At 45.8% G+C, this 23,176-nt stretch overlaps 1 protein-coding gene across 1 annotated transcript in view; it reads right to left on the bottom strand.

Annotated features, from left to right (window-relative positions):
• The window catches only part of SNX29 (sorting nexin 29), a 593,032-nt gene that overhangs the window by 290,109 nt on the left and 279,747 nt on the right, over positions 1-23,176 (bottom strand). The window contains exon 16 of the mRNA XM_023231145.3: positions 4,426-4,532. Within this exon, the coding sequence (XP_023086913.1) occupies positions 4,426-4,532 (107 nt within the window). The remainder of the gene's footprint in view (positions 1-4,425; positions 4,533-23,176) is intronic.

Raw genomic sequence — 23,176 nt, 5'->3', positions numbered from 1 at the left:
GCTATTTGGGAGGCTGAAGCAGGAGAACTGCTTGAACCTGGGAGGCAGAGGTCGCAGTGAGCCGAGATTGTGCCATTGCACTCCAGCCTGGGTGACAGAATGAGACTCTGTCTCAAGAGAAAAAAAAAAAAAAAAAAAAAAGGAACTGAAACCAGAGCAATTCTGGCAGGTTCAACACAGAAAACCACTAGAGTCTTACCAGACTCATTGCTAGTAATCTATTGAATAAATGCTTATTGTTAATTGCTATTGAATAAATGGCCTCCCAAGCATTGCTGCCTTCTTATATACCTTCAGCGTTAAACCCCCATTGGCCTAGCTCAGGTCATGTGCCCTGCCCTGAACCAAAACCAGGGCAAAGCACTTGGATGTACTGTCCCACCCAGACAGCATGCTACGCTGGAGAGGGAAGCCCTCCAAAGGAAGTCAGGACAGAGGGGAGAAGAGGAAGCACAGAGACACCTCTTGTATACTGCAGGCACTCAGCTGGGTTCTTCATGTGCCATTCCCAAAACAAACCTACTCACAAGTATGACTGGCTGCATTTCACTAATGGAGAACTTGAGGCTTAGAGAGGTTAGGGGCTGTGCCCAGGAACATACAGCAGTAAGTGGCAAATCTGAACTCAGTCTGACATGCGATACATGTGCTTTCCAAGTCACCAGGCTGCAGAAGGCAGCGACAAAGTGATGCAGGCCCAAAGTCCAAATGTCACCAACATGTCACACTGCTGTGAAGGCAACTGCTGAAAAAGAATAGAACATCTCTGAAGATGAGTCCAAACCAAAGGAAATGTACTTAAAAGAGGTAAAGAAGCAAGAGACTCAGAAGAGATCTATCTTGGATGTGTTCAATATATTTTATCTTCAAAACCCTGGTGAGAACAATTGTTTCTCTTCTGATGTCTTAGAATTTCAAGAAGGATGGGGAAGTTTACAGAAGAAATTCTGAGCATCACTAACAGTCTCTAAGAAGCGGAGAGGAATTATCTAAAGAAGCTGTGGTTAGCTGCCAAACTCTGCAGAGCTGTTGTCAAAGACACGGCTCCAGGTCTGCGGGTATAACCCCACCTCTGCACTTCAATCCTGTGTCCTGACGATCAGAACAGGCACATCTGCCTCATCCACAAGAAGTCGCTCTGCAAGTGGCTCACGCCTATAATCCCAGTACTTTGGGAGGCTGAGGCGGGTGAATCATGAGGTCAAGAGATTGAGACCATTCTGACCAACATGGTGAAACCCCCATCTCTACTAAAAATACAAAAATTAGCTGGGCGTGGTGACGCATGCCTATAGTCCCAGCTACTTAGGAGGCTGAGGCAGGAGAATCGTTTGAACCCAGGAGGCAGAGGTTGCAGCCAGCTAACATCACGCCTCTGCACTCCAGCCTGGCAACAGAGTGAGACTCTGTCTCAAAAAAAAAAAAAAAAAAAAAAAAAAAAGGCTCCATCTAGGGTAGTGAATGCCATTTCAGGGACGTCTCTGTTTCAACCTCACAACTTCCTTGGCTCATCTCCTACAACCATCAACACTGCTGCTCCCAGGCTAGGAAAAGTCACAAAGGGAGGAGAAAGGAAGCTAAGGGCTGGACACTGAGAAGGCACTCAATGGGTGTGCATGAACTGTGTTGGCACCGTCTATTGTTCAATGGCCTCCCCAGGCTCTCCAAGCTATGCTTCCTGCTAACACTGAGGGCCAGAGGAATGTATGCTTCCCCTACAGAACTCATGTGCTCTTATTAGCTATCTAATCTAATTTCTAATTAGTGATCTAATCTAATTTCCACCAGGACGCTCTGAGCTCTAGTTAAGACTTAACTGTGGGCCAGGTGCAGTGGCTCACACCTGTAATCCCAGCACTTTAGGAGGCCAAGGCGGATGGATCACCTAAGGTCACCTAAGGTTAATTGAGATCAGCCCATTTAAAGAGGGCTTTATGGCATTGACTTTAGGTCTTCACACCTTCATGCCTGAACTTTGAGCCCTCCCGTTTGGTAGTTCCACAGTCACCCTCTCACAGCTGGCCAGAACAGACAGGCAGGTGAACCCTGCAGTAACTCCCCACATGACCTGATCCTCTCCACACATCCCAGCTGAGGTCAGCACAGCAGGAGATGAGAATTTCACATGGTCAAAGCAAAGCAGGTGATGATACAGCCAGGACACAGGCACAGTACCACCTTTCTCCCCTCCTCCACTCTGTTCCGACCTGTGAGTCTCCTTTCAGGCCTGCCAATGCTTTCCTTGTATTCAGCCTCTGCTCTTGCTGTTGCTGATGAAGAAAGCAGGCATCTGATAAACACTGAAACAAGTCATCCAACCACCCGGCTCACGAATGAAGTAGTGGCACTTGGCTCAGAGGGTCAAACACCCAATCACTGTCTTCTTGCACCCCCACCCCACCCCACCCCACACGCTGCCCAGCAGCCCCACAGGTGGAGAATCTCCACGGAGAGCGGTGCCTGGACCCAGCACTCAATGCCTTTGTGGACCCTGCGAAGCAGGCGCCCTTGCTGAGCTGCACTGGTCTGATGGAGTCCTCACCTTAGCACCCTTGTTCCCCAGAGGAACAGAACCTTTCATCCTGCACTTTCATTCTGAGAACCTTTCACCCTCTCTAAGCTCATCAGGCCTTCTTTCATTCAGTAAATCCAGACATCCCCATCCTAGGGAGAATTTAAAAATTCAAGGGTTATGTAGCATCTACCATTTGCCAATAAGTGGCTGTGGAATGTACAGAGCTGGCAAAGACACGGTCCCACCTTCCAGGGGCTCAGAGTCCACTGGGGGAAAGAAATACAATCCTGAGATGGGGGCCCTGTTTCCCTCTCCACTTGGGCCTTCCAGGCATAAACTCGTGGCCCAGAACCCTGACACTGCCACCAGCCAAGTCTCAGTCTCATGGCCCCACTAAGGGAGCTCCCAAGGAAGGGCACAGCGGTGGGCAGAGACCACACAAGAGTGCCCTGTCCCCAGGCCTCCCCAGCCTGGCTTTTGACTCATCTCCACCAGCCTGTGTGTTAAGGCCTCAGCTTGCCTTCCCTTGCGCTCACTTGAGTTAGAATGCAAGATGTTTCTAAAGTCACCTTCCTTCTTTAGAGTCAATTTAGAGACCAGACAAAACAGATGGTAAGAATGGCAGCCTGAACCAGCAATGAACTTAGGGGGCCCCCTCCAAGGCCCTGGGCTTCTGAAACCCACCCAAGCTCAGGCATGTCTCCACAGCAATGAGTGAGTGCTTTCCTGATTATCAAAATAAAACTCGCTGTAGAAGATTTAGAAACAACCAAAAGTATGCTTGTATAGTTAGCATGTGTATGTATGTACATACACACATGGCTTATAATCCTACCACCAAGGGACCATTACAACACGTACACACAGCTCATCAAAAACAGCTTCGCAACTTCACCATCGAATACGGTAATAATCCATGGTTTTTGAAAAACCTCTTTATCATATCCAAGAATTACCTTTATTCCTCATTTATGAAGAATATTGTTTATCAGGTATCAATAAAGTTATAAAATGATTTTTCATTACCTACCAAGATAAATATCTGGTTTTCCTCCTTGAGGCCACTAATGAGATGATTTACATGGATGCATATCTAGCATGCAGCCATCCTTGCAATCCTAAATAAACCCTATGCTTTACGTGCACTGTTCTTTTAATATGTGACTGAATTTGAGTAACGACTTTCTAGAATTTTTATACATCTTATACACAGATGATTCTATTTGATAGTGTTCTTTTTTATGCTATCTTTGTCAGGATTTTTTTATATCATGGTAATGCATACCTGAACCAAGATAGAGATGTATAAAAACCCTCTCAGGAAATATAAATAGCAAAGGGCTCTTTGTGTATTACCTTGAAGAGTTTCCTAGAAATCACCATGAAACCATCTAGGCTTGCTGTCTTCTAAGGAAGCAGCTCTTCAGTTACTTGTACAACTTTATTCCAAAGTGTTTTGGTTTTTTGTTTTTTGTTTTGTTTTTTCTTTTGAGGGCGAGGGGTTCCCTTTGACCAGTCTGCCTCATCTTCAATTAATTCTGATAAGGAATGTTTTTTCTGAAAAATAGTTCACCTCATCCATATTTTCATATTTAACAGCACAAAGGTGCATGCCATATTCTCTCCTGTTTTCATCTCCAAATGTTACAACTATTTCATTTTTAATGTTACATATATATTTTTCTCTTATTTCCTTATCATAAGTGCCAGAAATTTCCAATAATTAAGTAATGTTTCAAAGGATCAGTTCATACTTCTCTTTATAAAGCACACTGACTTGGTCTTGTTTTGTTTTGTGGGGCTGAAGAGTTGCTTAGTTGTTTTGCTCATATGTCTTTAGAACAGGCTACGCTTGTCCTGGAGAGTCTCCAAAGCAGCCAACATCAGAAACAAAGATGCAGACTCCTTACCTCGATGAGCTTTCTTTCGTAGGAGCTTGCAAGTTCTTCAGCAATTTCCCCCGGCTTCTGTTCAGTTACTGTAACTTCTCCATCAACACTCCAAAGATTTGGCACAACTTTAGAGAAAGAGAGACATGTCATAAATATTTCAACAGTATCGAAAATTATTCTCCCAGTAAAAAAAGAAAAAATTCTTCTTTCTCAGATGACTTCAGATTGAAAATGCTCTCAAGAAACACACACACACACACACACCCCTACTAATTACTTAACCAATGGGACATTTTCACCTTAGTACAATAAAACGAGTGATAAGGCCTGCACGGTGGTGCGTGCCTGTAGTGTCAGCTGCTCAGGAGGCTGAGGGGAGAGGATTGCTTGAGCCCAGGAGGTCGAGGATGTCATGAGCTATGATTGTGCCAATGTCATCCAGCCTGGGTGACAGAATTAGACTTTGTCACTTAAAAAAAAAAAAAAGCGATAAGCTGTATTTTTAAAATGCAAGAACTGTCATAAGATAGAAGCACAGGAGTCAAGGAATAATCTTGTCACTACTTTCCATTTCAGGAGAAAGCAGGCAATGTTTTGACAGATTTGGCAAGACATAAGCGCCTACATTTGTTGTTGTTTTTTTGGGGGGGGGGGGGGTGGAGGTTTTGTTTGTTTTGTTTCGTTTGAGATGGGGTCTTCTCTGTCACCCAGGCTGGAGTACCGTGGCACAATCAATCATATAGTTCACTACAGCCTCGAACTCCTGGGCTCAAACGATCCTCCTGCCTCAGCCTCCTGAGTCACTGGGACTGCAGGCATACCCCTGCTGCACCAGGCTAATTCTTTTTTTTTTTTTTTTTTCTTTTAGTTTTTGTAGAGACAAGTTCTCACTATGTTGACCAGGCTGGTCTTGAACTCCTGGCCTCAAGTGATCCTCCCTCCTTGGCTTCCCGAAGTGTTGAGATTACAGGTGTGAGCCACTGCATTCAGTCCACTTACATCTTTTATATTGGCTAAGTTTCCTTTTCTACAACAAAAAAGTGATCCAGTGAGGTACTGCCTGCCCACAGCCAGCTGTAGAGCACTAATGGGGGTCAGAATAATGCGTAAAACCAAGGATCGGCATTCATAAACCATACTTAGGATGACAGCAAGAAAACCTCTAGAAAAACTCGAAAACCAAACAGAACGTCAATGCAAAAGACATGTTAAAGAGACTGGCTCCCATGTCAGAGCAAGCATGGGCACAGACGGCTCCGAGTACTGTTTCCATGATTACGTATATGCCCATATATGCCCACTCTGCAGGGAAGAGCAAATAAAGAAGAACAGGGAATGAACCAGATAGTTCCAAGAAAAGCAGGAAACAAGAACAGGGAAGACCTCCCACACCAACGGCAAAGAAAAAGATCCACAGCATGTTTAAGAATGCGGATTAGCCTCAAGCTCAAAACAAGCATTGACGATGCAGGATCAGTTTCCTGTGTGTTCAGGGACAAGAAACCCCTTGGATGCCCTATCAGCTGTATGGAGCGGGCAGTGAGGCTAAACAAGGATCTGAGACTAGTGCCCCATTGATAGGGGGTGGCCTTCAGGGAGAAGGTGAAAGTCAGGAAGGCTGAGCAAAACCAGGAGTCAAAACTGAAGCAACTAAGCCAGGCGGCTAAGCCTCCTCGGGCCACACTGTTAGAGCCTGCCGAAGGCTCAAGGCCATGAGTGACAGCAGGGAACATGCAGAAAGAAGCCCTGAGTCCTGTGCCACAAATTCACAGAGTGACCCGATCACAACAGACAACCCCAAATAGTTATGGAAAGAAAAACTGTGAAGAACTCTGTAAAGATGAGAGCCTGAACACAGTAATTTACACTCACATCCTCTCAAAATCCCATTAAACTGTCAATTGAGGCTGGGTGCGGTGGCTCACGCCTGTAATGCCAGCAGTTTTGGGAGGCTAAGGCAAGCGGATCACTTGAGGTCAGGAGTTGGAAACCAGCCTGGCCAACATGGAGAAACCGTCTCTACTAAAACTACAAAAATCAGCTGGGCATAGTGGCACGCTCCTGTATTCCTAGCTACTTGGGGGGCTGAAGCAGGAGAATCACTTGAAACAGGGAGACAGAGACTTCAGCAAGCCGAGATCGTGCCACCGCACTCCAGCCTGGGCAACAGAGCAAGACTCTGTCTGAAAAAAAAAAAAAAGCCAATTAAAATGTCTCCTATAAGGCAATGATGAATATGGTAAGTACCCTGATTTGATCATTAAATTTAGTATACATGTATCATAATATCACACACTACCCCATACATATGTACAATTATTACGTGTCAAAAAAATCATAAAAGCAAAAAAAGGGGTTTTTATAAAGGCATCACTCAAAAAAAAAGAATTAGAGAGGAAACAACAAAATTACAGAAGCTGAATCAGGTAGACGACTGATATGTAACTTGACAGACCTGAGAAAATTTCATTCCTAAATAGACATGCGTGCCACCAAAATAATATCTGATGAGAATGGAATGATTCACAAAAGGCTAATGAATTGTTAGCACGAGACACCTCTGGAAGGGAGGGTGAACACAGGACTAGAAAGCAAAAGAAAGGTTTTAAAAGTCTGTTTAAGAAGCGATTAGCAGAATATACATGTTTATTCTCTGGAGAAAACGCGTTAGGTCTGGACTGAGTTGAGGTTGGGGTATTCTATTTTTTTAATGGAGAGATAAAAGTAACACACACTAAAGTTCTGAGTTTCTCCCATTCTTCTTTCCTCTCCCCAGCCCCACTCATTCCCAGAATAGGAGGCAGACAGCATTTGCCTCTAAGGCAGGGAATGGAAAGGTATTCTCCCAGGAATCTAAAAAAGCTTTGGAGACCAGGGGTAGTTCTCCAGTGGAATGGCACAGCCAGATCACCCCAAGAGGCCCAAAGTCAATGTTCATGGAGCTTCGAATCAACTTCTAATCCCACTCCAACACCTCAGTAGACATCTAGAAATCACCTCCCATTTGAGAAAAGCACCTAAGAACTTTATGAAAGACTGAGATGAATGATTGAGACAGGAATAAACAGAGAAAAGCAACTTGCAGGAAAGAGAGACTATTTAGGGAAAACACTTCAAAAGCAAACTGTTGGTAATATTTCCAGAGAGAGAGGAGGAGACAGTGTAGTCATGAAATAAGAATAGGGAGATATTTAAAAAGGAGAAAAAGAAAAACACAAAGCACACAAAAGCCCTTTTACAGAGTGAAACTGTAACAGCAGAAACAGAAAAGGGACTACACGGGAAAGGGTAGCAAAATTTCCAGAAAATAGATGCAACGAATAACAAAATGGAATACAAGCCTGGGCAACATGGCGACGCCCCACCTCTGCAAAAACCACAAAAATTAGTGCGGTGTGGTGCCACGTGCCTGTAGTCCCAGGTACTTGGGAGGCTGAGGTGGGAGGCTGGCTTGAGCCTGGCAGGCAGAGGTTGCAGTGAACTGAGATGGTGTCACTGTACTCCATCCTGGGCCACAAAGCAAGACTCTGTTCCCCCCCAAAAAAGAGGGGAGGAACAGAAAACTACAAATCCAAATGAAAAGAGATCAAGAAAAGAGAAAAAGATAACGCACAGAAGAGGAAATCAAAGATATTAATTCAGAGTCAACAGAAACGAGGGGCAGGATGGAAGAGTTCAATCAATGTCCAGCAAAATGGACAAAAGCAAGCCTCACTCACAGACTTTAGAACACAGGAGACAGAGAAGACAGCCTACCAACTTCTGAAGTGGGCGAATTTTTACAAACGATAAAAACTAGAAATGGCATAGGATTTCTAAACAGCAACAAAGCTAGAAAACAATGAAGAAACATCTTCAACATCCTGAAGAAAAATTATTTCGAGCCTTAAATTATATACCCAGGCAAGCCACATGAGAGGCAGGATAAAGGCATTTTCAGACATGTGTCCTTGCAGAAACTTTACCTTGCACCTAAAGAAGAGAAGAAATCTAGGAATTGTAAAGATATAGGGGATCCAACATACAAGTGAGCCAGAGAATTCTTCATAATAACAAAAAAGCAGAAAGAACCCAAATGACTATCACCTGGTAAGTCAACAAGATGTGGTCTAGGCATGCAGGGGAGTTCTATTCAGACATGAGAGGACTGAAGAGCCGACTCACGCTGCAACACGGATAGACCGTGACAGCATTCAGCCAGGGGAAAGAAGCCAGATCCAAAAGGCCGCAGATTACCCAATCCCACGTACACAAAATGTCCACAGAAGGTCTTAGCTGCCAGGGTCTGGGGGAACCAGGGATGAAGACTGACTGCTATAGGGTATCAGATTTCTTTGGGGCACAACAAAAATGTTCTGGAATTAGAGAGTGGTGATGGTTGCACAGTTTGTGAATATAAAAACCACTGAGGGTAGGGGGTGGTGGCTCGCACCTGTAATCCCAGCACTTTGCGTGGTCGAGGTGGGTGGATCACCTGAGGTCAAGCGTTCGAGACCAGCTGGCCAACATGGTGAAACCCCATCTCTACTAAAAATACAAAAATTTGCCAGGCATGGTGGTATGCGCCTGTAACCCCAACTACTCGGGAGGCTGAGACGTGAGAATTCCTTGAACCTGGGAGGCAGAGGTTGCAGTGAGCCGAGATCCCACCATTGCACTCCAGCCTGAACAACAAGAGGAAAACTCCATCTCAAAAACAAACAAACAAAAACCCAAAAAAAACCACCACTGAAATTATGTACTCTCAAAGGGTGAGCTGTATGTCATGTGCATTATATCTCAAGAAAGTTGTTAAGACAAAAAGTGAGTGGAGAATGTCGGCCCACAAGCAGCAGGCTTCTGGCTCGAGTAGGCCAGAAGGCACCAGGAGAGACTGCCTTCGGTGCAAGTGGGAGGCAGCTTGAAGTGCCTGAATGTACCAGGGGGATTTACACACTGAGGACGAACGTGCAGTTGAATGAAGTATTAACACCAGAGAAATCAAGAGATCGTGCAGGAAAAAAGATCATGCACCTCACAGCTGTGGAGAGCATTTCCAGTTACAATAATGTAATCACTGAATACTGATCTAACCAAAATGAGGATACGACTATGACAGAGGATGCGGAGCTGTGTGTGTGTGTTCTGGAGGTGGAGCAGTCAAAGACAGTTACCCTTCCTCTTCCACAATGAGAAGTAAGTAACGCCCACAGTTGAAAAATAAAAACGTGGCAACAGGCATGTTGATCAGAGATACGGAGGCAACAACCCAAAGCATGAGTGGAAAAGTTTCAAAGAGGGGCTTCTGAAGGGTGGGAAGTGGCAGACGGTGACAGCCAGGGGCCTCCTGTCTTTTGTAATAAAGCTAAGAAAACCACTGACTTTATCTATGTACCTGCAAAGTTTTGATTGGAAGACACAAACAAAATTATGTGTAAACTATGATTATATGTGAGTGATATGTAAACTATGTAATCAGAATTTGAGGGGAACCTGCCCTTAGCCATGGGACTTAGAAAAGTCAGGTAAGGGAGCAGAGGAGCCCGTCGGCAGGGCAACCAGGAGACAGATGCCTTGGCAGGCACCGCACTATGAAGCTGGCTACAGCTGCTCAGCAGAGCCTGGCGCTAATACATACCCAAGATGGCAAACTCACAGCCCTGCTCTGCCCCTGACTCCAAATGACCTCCTCATCTTGGCCAGGCCCAGGCTGCTGCCCTCTGCAAGGAGATCCTGCTCATTATGATTCATTCAATCCGCTTCAAGTCCAATCAAGCGACTGGCCTCCTATCCCCAAGTCACCAGCCTCCTGTCCCCAAGGCACCAGCCCCTCTAGGACTACATTTAAGAAGAATCAGCAACCTTCAACACCGTGGTGGTAGAGATGCAGAAATAAGCTTTTTAACCTTGAAGCCTTGGGAAAAGACCCTGGACAGTCAGGAATTTATAGAAGTTCTCTTAGCAACTAGCCAGGCAACCTTCCCTAGCAACGACCTGACCTCCTTGCTGCCCTGGTTCAGTTTTAGCAAGCATGCCAAAAACTTCAATTCCATGTATGAAATAACACAAAATTAAGCCTAACTATATCATACTTTTCTCATCAGTAGGCAGCTTCAAACATGGACCCCAGGCAGTGTGCAGTGGCTCACGCCTGGAATCCCAGCACTTCAGGAGGCTAAGGCAGGCGGATCACTTGAGGTTAGGAGTTTGAAACCAGCCTGGCCAACAGGGTGAAACCCTGATCTCCACTAAAAATGCAAAAATTAGCCAGGTATGGTGGCACTTGCCTGTAAACCCACCTACTCGAGAGACTTAGGCAGGAGAATCACTGGAACCCAGGAGGCAGAGGTTGCAGTGAACCAAGATCACACCACTGCACTCCAGCCTGGGCAACAGAGTGGGATCTGACTCCAGAAAAAAAAAAAAAAAAACAAAGATGGTTCCAACACCCCCTTCCCCTTGGTATTCACGTTCTTATATAATCCCTACCCCTTGAGCATAGGCTGGACTTATTGACTCACCTCTAATAAACAGACTATGGCAGAAGTGACGGGGTTTCACCTCTAAGATGAAGTTATGAAGCCTGCTGCTTCTGTGTGAGGTGGCCTTTCTTGTTCATTTATTCTTATGAGCAAGGAACTGATGGCAAGGAACTAATGTACGCAGCCAACAGCCCCCAAGAGCTACACAAGGGGCAGTGCACCTTCCTCTAGTGGGGCCTCGGGACAACCACAGCCTCCAACTGACACCTTGATAGAGCCTTAGGAGAGACCCTGAGCCACGCATGTGGCTAAGCCACACCCAGGCTGTCTATCCCGCACAAACGGTGAGATAGTAAATGTTTGTTGTTTTAAGTCATCTAACTGTGGGGTAATTTGTTACACAACAATAGTTAACTAATGTAGAGTCTTTTAACCATTCCGTAGTTACTTCTTGAGAGACCTCTTTCTCCTTCCTTCCTTCCCTCCTTCCTTCCTTCCCTCCTTCCTTCCTTCCCCTTCCCTCCTTCCTTCCTTCCCTCCTTCCCTCCTTCCTTCCCTCCCTCCCTCCTTCCCTCCTTCCTTCCCTCCCTCCCTCCTTCCCTCCCTCCTTCCCTCTTTCTCTCTCTCTCTCTCTCTCTCTTTCTTTCTTTTTTATTTTGAGAGAGTCTCATTCTGTCACCCAGGCTGGAGTGCAATGGTACAATCTCAGTTCACTGCAACCTCCACCTCTCCGGTTCAAGTCATTCTCCTGCCTCAGTCTCCTGAGTAGCTGGGACTACAGGAGCGTGCCACTATACCCAGCTAATTTTTTGTATTTTTAGTAGAGATGGGGTTTCACCATGTTGGCCAGGCGGATATTGAACACCCAACCACAGGTGATCTGCCTGCCTCACCCTCCCAAAGTGCTGGGATTACAGATATGAGCCACCATGCCCAGCCAAGAGACCACTTTAAATTAGATTGAGTTAGACTGTGAAGTTACAGAGATGGTGATATCATTCCATGTAAATGACATGTACAAAAAAAAAAACACTAAGAGGTAAATGTGCCATGTTGCTCGACAGCATAAGGATTAATATTTACAAAGTGAGGGAATCGACTGAACAAGTTAGATGTCTCCCACCTCTCAATTGCCAAAGGTGAGTATGGGGGGTCAAGGCGTGAGAGGCAATTCATCCCATGAGGCTAAGTTCATTCAGGCACATCAGATTTATTTTCAAGTCGAGAAGGTTCATTTGCCTTGGGAGTAAAAGAACATCTGGGTATTAAGGAAGGCAGCACAATTAAAGTCTGAGTAATGTCAAGTCATTTGAGAGACAAAAATAACAGATGACAACACCATTCTACACTCTTTGCACATGCCCCCAATAAACCAATCAATTTGTAAAGAATCAATTGTGACTGAATTCTGAAAGTCAAATCTAAATAATAAATACAAACATTTGTAACCGATCAAACTCCAACTTTTCTAAGTTGCATCTTTCCTGAGGGTGATCTATGAGTTCTAAAACTGAAAGAATGGGGCTGGACATGGTGGCTCACATCTGTAATCTCTGGGGCTTTGGGAGGCCAAGGTGGGTGGATCACTTGAGGTCAGGAGTTCGAGACCAGCCTGGCCAACATGGTGAAACCCCATCTCTACTTAAAACACAAAACTTAGCTGGGCGTGGTGGTGTGTGTCTGTAATCCCAGCTACTCCAGAGGCTGAAGCAGGAGAATCGCTTGAATCTGGGAGGTAGAAACTGCAGTGACCCATGATTGTACCTCTGCACTCCGGCCTGGGCAACAGAGTGAGACTCCATCTCAAAATAATGATGATAATAATAATGTAAAATAAAATGGAAAGAATGACAATTTAATACCCCAAGAGAAAAACATACTTCTCTATTCATGTTGATGACAGCTCGCACTGACTTCAAAAACAGAAGGCTTCAAGACACTGGTTAGCAATGCAATCTGAAATGCATTAACAATTTCCGCCCATATTCTGAGTTACCTTGACAGTGTTCAGAACTTTCTATTTTGCCCTGGTCAAGGACTGCATGAAAAGTACACCTGCTGGAATCCAAGAAGACAGAAGCTTTCATCTATATGGCTGGATATTTCCATGTTCAATTAGAAACTTACATTATGCTTAAAAAGCTCAAATAGAAAGACAGGTCAAAAAGCAAAAAGAAAGGCTGCATTTAATTTCCAATTTTCTAATTAAAATTTGAAAACTATATCCATATATAACGGGGTGCCACAGAAATCAAAACAATGATACTGCTTCAATTTACATAGCACTGCAGATCACACAGTACTTTCACATCAGAATCTCACTGGAGCCTCCAAGCAGGATTCAGTCTGGCCATTTTAATCTCGTGCCAAATGTGAAGATGGCGATGCTATTAACTGGGATTTCCCATTGAGCCAATCAACCTAGTTAACATCTACCTTATTCACGGGAAAAAACCACGCTCTACTTACTTGCCTGGACTCTGAACAGTCAGCAACTTTCTCCTGTGTCTCCCCGATGGCATAATTATAAAAGTTCCACTCCAAATGGGAAAATAATGATTTGGCAAAAACAAGAAGCCTTCTCTCTTTACATTCAAATAGGCATGGAGACTGGGTTTGGTAGAAGTATATAGACATTTATGTTCAATAAGAACTAATTTTCATGCTCCAGAAAAAGCTGTGTGTTAGTCAGTACCATCAGCAGGTCATCTAAACTTAGAGAACATTCATAACTTTTCATCTCATCGCAGCTGGCCATATCTGTTTGGGGGTATCTGTGTTAAGTTGTCTAAAATAGGTAGAAACAGTGCTGGGCTTGCTAGCAGGCACCAGAGAACACATAGGGTTTTCTGTCTAAATTAAGTGAAACTTCTGATACCATGGAGAGTGGCCTGGCAAACAGCATGATGAGGTAACTGTTTTGCTTTCAATGTGAACAAGCTGAGCATGACCCAGATGCAAACAGCGTGAGATGCTGGTGGCGAAAATAAAGAATCATTTTAAATTCAGAGATGGTTTCCTAGGACATTCGAATGCACACAATCAGGTATGCCCAGGTCCCGTAACAACAGGCAAGGTTCTGTGTCTTGGGAAATTTGGGACACTTTACAGTTCCAAAGGAGAAAGGATCCTTCCAAGTGAGATGCCAATGATGTCTACAAGACACCAGGTACTCAGAGAGTTCCAACAAAGGAAATAGTCTTCCTAACAGTAACATCCACCATCTTCAAGTGCTCACTGTGGCAAAGGGAGAAACACGGGCAACAAGACCCTGAAGCTCTGCAATGAAACGGATCCTGGGAGTCAAAGTCAGGCTCCACCGCTTAGCAGGGATGACTTTGGGCAAGTCTTTCATTTAGTTCCCACACAACTAGCTACTGAAGGTTTATTACCTGCCAGGTACCAGGCACTATAGATACAGGGATATATCAAGGGGAGGAAAGGTGAGTGCCAATAAGAAGCTGACGTTCCAGTGAGGAGACTCAGAAACCCAAGAAGTGACTATTTAATATGCCAGGCCAGGAGAAGGGCTAGAGGAAGTTAAAGCATGAGAAAATGATGGTGGAGAATGCTAGTTAAGTAAGGTTTGAGGAAAGGCCTCTCCAGGGAGGAGCTGTCTCAGCAGAGACTGGGATAAGGCCGGGGAGTGAGCCCCACACAGCCCTGGAAAGAACGTTCCTGGGAACTGCAAATGCAAAGGGCCTGGGGTGGGCACCCACATGTTCTACCAACAGTGAGGAAGCCCCGTGTGGCTAAAGGATAATGAAGGAGGGAGACGTTGGCAGGAAATGAGAACAGAAAGGGCACAGGAAGGGTCTGCAGGCTATGGTATTTTATTCTGAGCAAAACAAGCAGCCCCTGGAGGATTCAGAAGAAGTGGGATGATTGGTCTTTTTTAAGGATCACTCCATGGGGTATATGCAGTGCAGAAGCTGGGAGGTCGAAGCCAGGGAGTGAACAGCTCAGATCTCCCTCCAAAAGATAACTTGCCATTCCATTGCAAGGAACGCAGTTACCCAGCAGTCTCCAGCTACAGCACCTTCCAGTTGTGCTGCTCTTCCCGGACATCCCTGGTCAACAACTCAGCACACATGGCTGCTCCCGCAGCGTGAGGGAGGTTCCAGTGCCCTGCCGTGGTCTCTGGCTCTAGCACAAACGCAAATCCACAGGCAGCAATAAAGGTGCTAAGGGGCTACTGCCTATAGGCCCCCAGGAGCACAGCACGGCCTAGACAATTTAACAGTCCCACTTGAGGCTTCAAACACCATGGCATGAAATCTCTATTTCAGAGCTGAGAAAATGGAGGGCTGGGTTTTTAGAAAACCCTGTCAATGACAAAACCAGTGATGCAAACCCCAGCCTGCCTAATTTCAAAATCCCCCGCTTGGGACAGACATCCAAGGCCATGTGTTAAACACCAAAGGGAGCCTACTCACCTGCATGCCACACACACACACACACACACACACACAGTGTCTCTCTCTCTCTCTCTCTCATACCCATGCTAACATTTTTGGTTGTCCACTCATGATTTAAGAAAACTATAAACCTTAACCTTTCCAAAAAGTTCAAACCAAATGCTTTAAAAACATATTATACAAACCTACTTCCCAGGTAATGGATTCTCCACTAAAAAGGAAGGGGCTCCAGTGATATCCAAGCCAAGAAAACACTATTCAAAAAGTACAGACTTAGCTCACTGTAATCTCAGCATTTTGGGAGGCTGAGGTGGGCAGATAACGTGAGGTCAGGAGTTCGAGACCAGCCTGGTCAACATGCTGAAACCCCATCTCTACTAAAAATACAAAAATTAGCCGGGCGTGGTGACGTGCACCTATAATCCCAGCTACTCGGGAGGCTGAGGCAGGAGAATCGCTTGAACCCAGGAGGTGGAGGCTGCAGTGAGTCGAGATCACACTAGTGCACTCCAGCATGGGCGACAGAGCGAGACTCTATCTCAAAAAAAAAAAAAAAAGGTACAGACTTGACTGTATCCCTCAAGAACAAGAACAAGACCAAGACCAAGAACCATATTATCTGAGTGGGATATTCTTTTTCTATAACAGATGGAGAATTGCAGATGATCAATAGTGTGGGCAGAGACACAAGCCATCCCTGGGTTCAAATCTTGGCTCTGTCACAGTGACACTGTAATTCATAATAGGAAATACATCTACTTGATTTTGCAACATTTGCTGGCATACAGCTTCCGAAGTCCCTTGGAATCTCCCAAGTGACAGGTGGTGTTTTGCGTGCTACCGAGATGACTGGTAGATGGGGGCCGCTGCATGGTCTCCAGAGAGTCTGGTTGGTCAGAAGCGCAGGCGATAACACGGACTTGCAACGGACATCTGAAGTGGGAGCAATTCTGGGACTAAGAGCTTACCCTATGGGGTTCTGTCAGAACTGAATTGAACGGTAAGGAGCCCGGCTGGTGTTGGAGAACTGCCTGATACAGAAGAAACCCCCGCACACGTGGCAGTAGAAATGGTGTGTTAAGAGTGGTGTGAGTATAAAAGGAAAAGCAACTTGGGGCTCGGTGCGGTGGCTCACGCCAGCAATCTCAGTGCTTTGGGAGGCTGAGGCAGGAGGATCGCTTGAGCCAAGTAGCTCAAGACCAGCCTGGGCAACATGATGAGACCCTGTCTCTATCTTAAAAACAGAAAAACCCAATTTGTTTTTCCCTACAGGTGTCACTAACTAGCAGATCTTGGACTCATGACTTCCTTTCTCTGAACCTCAGTTTCCTCATTTGTAAAATGGGGATAACGGTAACTCTTGGAAGAATTAAACATGAGAAAAACAGAAATTACTTTCCATTCTCACGCCAAGTGTCAAAGACATGAGAGTTTTCTTTTTTTTTGAGACAGGGTCTCTGACTGTCACCCTGACTGGAGTGCAGTGATACAATCAGGTCTTACTTCAGTCTCGACATCACCGGGCTCAGGTGATCCTCTACCTCAGCCTCCCAAATAGCTGGGACTACAGGCCTGTGCCACCAAACCCAGCTAATTTTTGTACTTTTTTTTTTTTTTTTTTTTTTTTTTGGTAGAGTTGAGGTTTCACCACGTTTTCCACGCTGGTCTCAAACTCGTAGGCACAAGTGATCGCCCAACTCAGTCTTTCAAGGTGCTAGGATTATAGGCATGAGCCACTGTGCCCGGCCAATATGAGAATTTTTTTAAAAACAAATGTAAGAGTGCGAGCCTGCCCTCTTTTTAAAATCAGAACACCTCTCCATTAAGTTTCATGTCTCATGTGTCTTTCCTGAGAAATCTGCTCACCTGTTTCAAAGCTGCATCTCTCTTCCAAGAGATTAGCTAAATATATAACGCAAGCACGGGGACAGCTGGGAATGGCTGTTGCATAAACTCAAAGCTGTCATCACACCCTTCCCCAGCCACAGTCCCACCTGCTCATGTGATGGAGCCCAGGAGAGGCTCCGATGGAAACTTCAGAGTTGTGTTTCTCCCCCTAAGTGAAAAGCAGTTTGACAGTGAAAACCACTTCTTTGCTGGAATAAAACATGCGGACAGCTGTGCCAGACACGGTGATTTGCTGCCCTGAACCGAGTGGTGCAGAAGTATTTGCTCGAAAGAACTCTGGGCCCTAACTGCACTCTACAGACCCAAAAAAGGAAGTGTCAGCTTGTCAGCAAAGGGCCAGGGTATCATGGATCACCACAAACATTGTTTTTAAAACAGCTCATTCCAAAAAAAAAACAAAAATAAAAACAAAAAACAGCTCATTCCAAACAGCAGATGTATCTGGGTTCAAAAATTAAACTAGTAACAGAAATGCATGTAGTATGGTTCTATTTTGGTGAGAGTGGAAAGGTATCATCCAGGTATGTACATGGTGGTCTGAGCAAAAAGGACACACTCAGGCTGTTAACTGTTGTGCCCTGTGGTATGGAGGGCAATAGATAATAAGTGCTTTCATCCTAAACCTGTGAAGCATTTACTTACTTACTTACTTATTTATTTATTTATTTTATTTTTTATTTTTTTTTTATTTTTTATTTTTTTTTGAGATAGGGTCTCGCTCTGTCACCCAGGCTGGAGTGCAGTGGCATGATCTTGGCTCACTGTAACCTATGCCTCCCAGGTTCAAGAGATTCTCCTCCCTCAGCCTCCCAAGTAAGTGAAACTACAGGCACTTGCCATCATGCCCGGCTAATTTCTGTATTTGCAGTAGAGACAGGGTTTCACCACGTTAGCCAGGCTTGTCTCAAACTCCTGACCGCAGGTAACCCTCTGGCTTTAACCTCCCAAAGTGCTGGGACTACAAACGTGAGCCACAGCACTCGGCCCTGTGAAGCATTTCTATTTGGTGCAATAAGCACATGTGACTTCTGCAATTCATTCTTAAAGCAGCAGAGTTATACATGTCAGAGGCAGAAACTGTTTGTTTGTAAGGCCTGGGTTTATGGAACAAAGCGTTCCTCGGGAAATTACTGTGCAACCTGCCCTTAAGCAGAGAGTCTTGGAATTTCAAAAGCCCATGCAGAGGATTTCACAGAACTGCCTCAATCCTAGGACTCTATGCCATACCACAGGCAGTTAGATATGGGGCAGCTAAAAAACGACGCATGTCAACAGAGTGAGGACACAACACTGCAAAAGGCACAGGGGCTGGAGCCACACAGACCTGGGTTCAAATCCCAGCTTGGCCACTTTCTGCAAGGGGCTCAGCTGCCCGGCTCACAGTCTCCTGCCCAGAACGAAGAGAATAATCACACCTTTCTTGCAGATGAACATTAGAGGAGACATCGAGGAAGGGCTCAATCAACCAGAAGGGTGCCTGGTCCAGAAAGCATGCTCCATGGATGGCAATGGGGGTGGAGGGCGCTGGAGTCATTCATAGAACATCAGATAATGACCTTGACCGTCCACCTAGATTAGAAGCTTCAAAAGGGCAAAAACTCCATCTAGTTTCTCAGAACCCATGAAACATCCACAGATTGGACTCTCATTCCTTCCTGACTGAATTACTGACCAATACCTCACTTGAGCCTGACTATAAAAACTTGGCAAAAAAAAAATTATTTATTTATATGTAAATAATAAATATATATATACACACACACATACATTTTATATATATATATATATTTATATATCAACAAAGAAAAAACCTGTCACTCTCACTAGATGCCATCCAACTAACAAGGTACATTTAACATGGCTTTATAATGTTTTCTCTTTATTTCTTTAAAAAGTTATTTTCTCAAATTATAGAAGTAATATATGTTCACTGCAGGGAAAATATACACCCATTTTGAAATGTGTATGGCCCTGTTGTACCTATGCCAGACCCCTGCAAATCAAGGAATAGGGACAGGGTATAAATCCCAACCAGGCCAATAAGTTATATGATAACCTGTTAGATTTCTAGAAAGCTCATTCTCTCTCATGGGGTCCATACAACTATTCAAGATGTTGGGGCTGGGCGCAGTGGCTCACACCTGTAATCCCAGCACTTTTGGAGGCCAAGGCAGGCAGACCACCTGAGGTCAGCAGTTTGAGACCAGCCTGGCCAACATGGCAGAAACTTGTCTCTACTAAAAATATAAAAATTAGCTGGGCGTGGTGGTGGCTGTAATCCTAGCTACTCAGGAGGATGAGGTCGAAGAATCGCTTGTACCCAGGAGGCAGAGGTTGCAGTGAACCGAGATCGTGCCACTGCACTCCAGCTTCGGTGACAGAGTGAGATCTCGTCTCAAAAAAAAAGAAAAGTTGGACAACTGTCCAAGAAGAGAGGACATAACAATAATGATAACAACATCAGTTAATATTTAACTGGAGGCTGACTAAGTGCCCAGCACCATGGCAAGCACTTCACACGCTGTGATCCAGTTCATCTGGCTTCCCATCCTACACATGAAGGAGCTGAGTCTACTGCCTTCAAAAAATAATACATAGAAACAGAAGGTAGTTTCATAGTTGCCAAGGGCTGCAGGGAGAGGGGAGTGACTGCAAATGGGAACAGGATCTCATCAAAATGTTCTGGAGTTGGATAGTGGTGATGGTTGCACAACTCTGAATACATGGAAAACCACTGAATTGTACACTTAGAACACATGGACTGCATGGTTTGTGAATGCCATCTGTATTAAAACAATTCAAATGCTTGACTCCAGAGCACAGAAAGTGCAGGTCACCCTTCATCACCGCCCGGGCCTCCTCACCACTGTCACAGGTTTGTGTACTCTTACTGGTTTTGTTTTCTATCAGAGACAAACGGCACACCTTGCTGTGTCGCTACCTCTTACTCCAAGCCAGGTCTGCGCTCACATCTCGCCAGTGCACACAGACCAGCCGTGTTCTTTGTCATCGCTGCATTTTAGGATCAAACCAACAATCTATTCCACCAGCTTTTTATTGATCCCAATTCTAATAACACCACCATCTACAGCCTCGTGCCTGTCTCTGTGTGCATGTGCTTAAGTATCTCTTTGGGATGGACTTCTAGAAATGAAGCTGCTGAGTCAAAGGGGATGCAGTTTAAATTTTGATAGCTGACAAATTCCCAGGCAGTGTTCTGTGACCTTGAACGGCCACCTCATTTCCTAGAGCCTCAGTCTCCTCATTTATCAAACCAAGGGGAAGACTTTGAGTCAATTTTAGTTCTAACATTCACTTTTTAAACAAGATCCAGAGGATGAATGATAAACAGCAAAGCAGAGCTGGGGCACATGCACAGACCCAAGCTCAGCAAACACTCACTCCAGCCAGGGGCGCGTGCACAGACCCGAGCTCGGCACTCACTCCAGCCGGGGGCGCGTGCACAGACCTGAGCTCAGCACTCACTCACTCCAGATGGGGGCACCTGCACAGACCTGAGCTCAGCAAACACTCACTCCAGCCAGGGGCGTGTGCACAGACCTGAGCTCAGAGCAAACATCCACTCCAGCCAGGGACCTGGCTGAGAAAGCCCCGGAGAGCAAGCAGAAGGAGAAAGACACCAGAAAGTGGAATGCGCTCCAAGAGACCAGGAGGACATGGATGCCCCCACCCCACATGAGAGAAAAGAGAAGCTCAGAAGGCGAAGACAAATCATCTGCAAGGGGCTGGGCTTTGTGGAGAGACTTCTGGACAACAATAGATAACACGGGCCAATGCCTCAAGCCGCATGGGAAGGAAGCCCAAAGCCAGGAATACAAAGCCATCAAGGAGCACCAGGCACACAAAAGATGAAGGATGAGAAGGAAGATGTTAGCAGGAGAGGTTAAAAAAAACAACAACAAAAATCTCACACAATTCATGTTGGTAATCCAGAATCTATCCCTGTTCCAGGAACCTACAAGGAAAACAATGTCAAGGCTGGAACAAGGACGCCTGAAGCACCAGCAGAAGACGACTCATCATCCCTGAAACCCAAGGTCAAGGCAAAGTCTAATGTTTCAAGGGGATAAAAAAGATACGTTTAAAAAAGAAATCACATTGAAAGCTCACTTCCCGTATGAATTCTGTAGAATGCCACAGGGTCAGGTCACAATGGAGAGAAAAGTGGTCACAGGGAAGTGCTCGAGAAGCCTCAATGTGGCAGCTGTCTCCTGAGGAGACAGAAGAGAAGAGCAGAGGACACCGCACATGGGCAGGAGCAGAGACCTGAGCGGCTGCGTTCGTGGGCCAGAGGCAGAGGACACGGGGGATTAGGGGTCAGCAGGGCACTGTGATGTGGCAGTGACCCGAGCAGACAGGTCCATTCTATCAGCATGGCTCAGAGGGGGACCCCGAACCACCCTCATCAAAGTCACATGGGAAAGGCTGGGAGGGACGGGGAAAACTTGTCAGAATGCAGATTCGTGGGTCTCGGTTCCCAGAAATGAATTCAGTGGATCTGAGACGAGGGCCAGGAATCTGCATTTTCATAACTATCCAGGGTGATTTCGACGTACCTTACCAATTGAAGTCCAGCACTAGGCGATGAGAAAATGTCCTAAAGATAAGAAAAACCAGGAAATGGGAAAACAATCATATTCAAGGGCTCTCATCCATAAAGCCACACGTGACCCCGGGCTGGCTTCAATCCGCTCCTCGCTCCTCTGAGCCACAGCTCTCATAAAAGCTGCGGGGAGCCAGGTGGGGGGTGTGGGCTGGGGGAGGCAGAGAAACATTCTAGCATCCCCCTTACCCAGCAGAACTACGGCTTGCTCAAGCTGGAGACGGGGGCAGAGAGGAGGAGGCCAGCCTCTTAGCCAGCGGCCACACCAAGCCAGCAGAGCTAATGCTGCCTCCTCTCAAAGATGGGGCAGAACGAACAGCCAGGTGGCCCAGCTGTGACCACGCTGTATTTTGAACAATCCCCATGTACACCTGGAAGCTGAGTGCATTTTTCCCCCATGTGAGAAGACCTTGACGTGTTCGGAAAGATATAATAGATGACAAACTAGAGGCTATTTCGAAAGCCCACAGAGATTATGTACAGCCTAGACAACTTCCCAGATAATCTTAATTATATCTAGGAACCCAAAGCAAGGAAGCTCTGGGGAAGCAGAGGGCAGGAGAGAGAGGAGGGGGAACCTGAGGAGGGAGGCGTGGCACTCCCGCCAGAGGGCTGAATCCAGCTTTCTGTCTGCGGACGGAACAACTCGTCTGTGGAGGATCTCTTTGTACCAGGCTATCATAGTGAGAGAGAATGACACAAGACAGAAGTCCTCCTCTGACAGAGACTCAGGGAAATTTCCCAAGGGAGGCTGGAAGTCCTCCTCGGTGTCTTATTATATATTACATAAAAAACAGCAACGCTCTCCACACCCGGCACCTTTAACAGAGGAGACGTCTGATTCAGGAACTACCTTCCAAACCCCTACAAGTCCCACGTTTCCTCTGAGCTACTAAGATGGAAAGGCAGCGAAATACCATCCACTCTCCAAGAAGGCTCTAGAATTCTGATGCCACCATTGCATTTGCTGCCCCAGTATATACATGGTGAGCGACTGCCATGGGTCAGGGCCCTGGAACCCGTGGGGAGTGGAACATGAGAGGCAGCTCCTGCTGAGCACTTACATCTGACTTGTAGCAAATGAGCAGATAAGTAAGGAGAATTTCCAGGAGTAACAATTTCCATGCAAAAAAAACTGGAGAGGGTGCCTCAGGAGAGCTCCTGCAGACATGGAGGCTGGGCCTCTGTGGGGAGACCTCAACCACACAGAGAACTGACTGGCTCGAAGCTCCATCGTGGAGCCATCACGGGGGAATGTTCTGGCAAAGGGAATGGCAAGTGCGATGACATGGGAACGCGGGACTTCTTCCGGGAACAGAAAGGCCACTGTGACTGACAAAAGGTACACAAAGAGATGA

Source organism: Piliocolobus tephrosceles, chromosome 17, assembly GCF_002776525.5.
Source record: "Piliocolobus tephrosceles isolate RC106 chromosome 17, ASM277652v3, whole genome shotgun sequence".
NCBI lineage: Eukaryota > Metazoa > Chordata > Mammalia > Primates > Cercopithecidae > Piliocolobus > Piliocolobus tephrosceles.
Note: the sequence above shows the minus strand (reverse complement) of the source record. Positions and strands in the feature narration are given on the sequence as shown.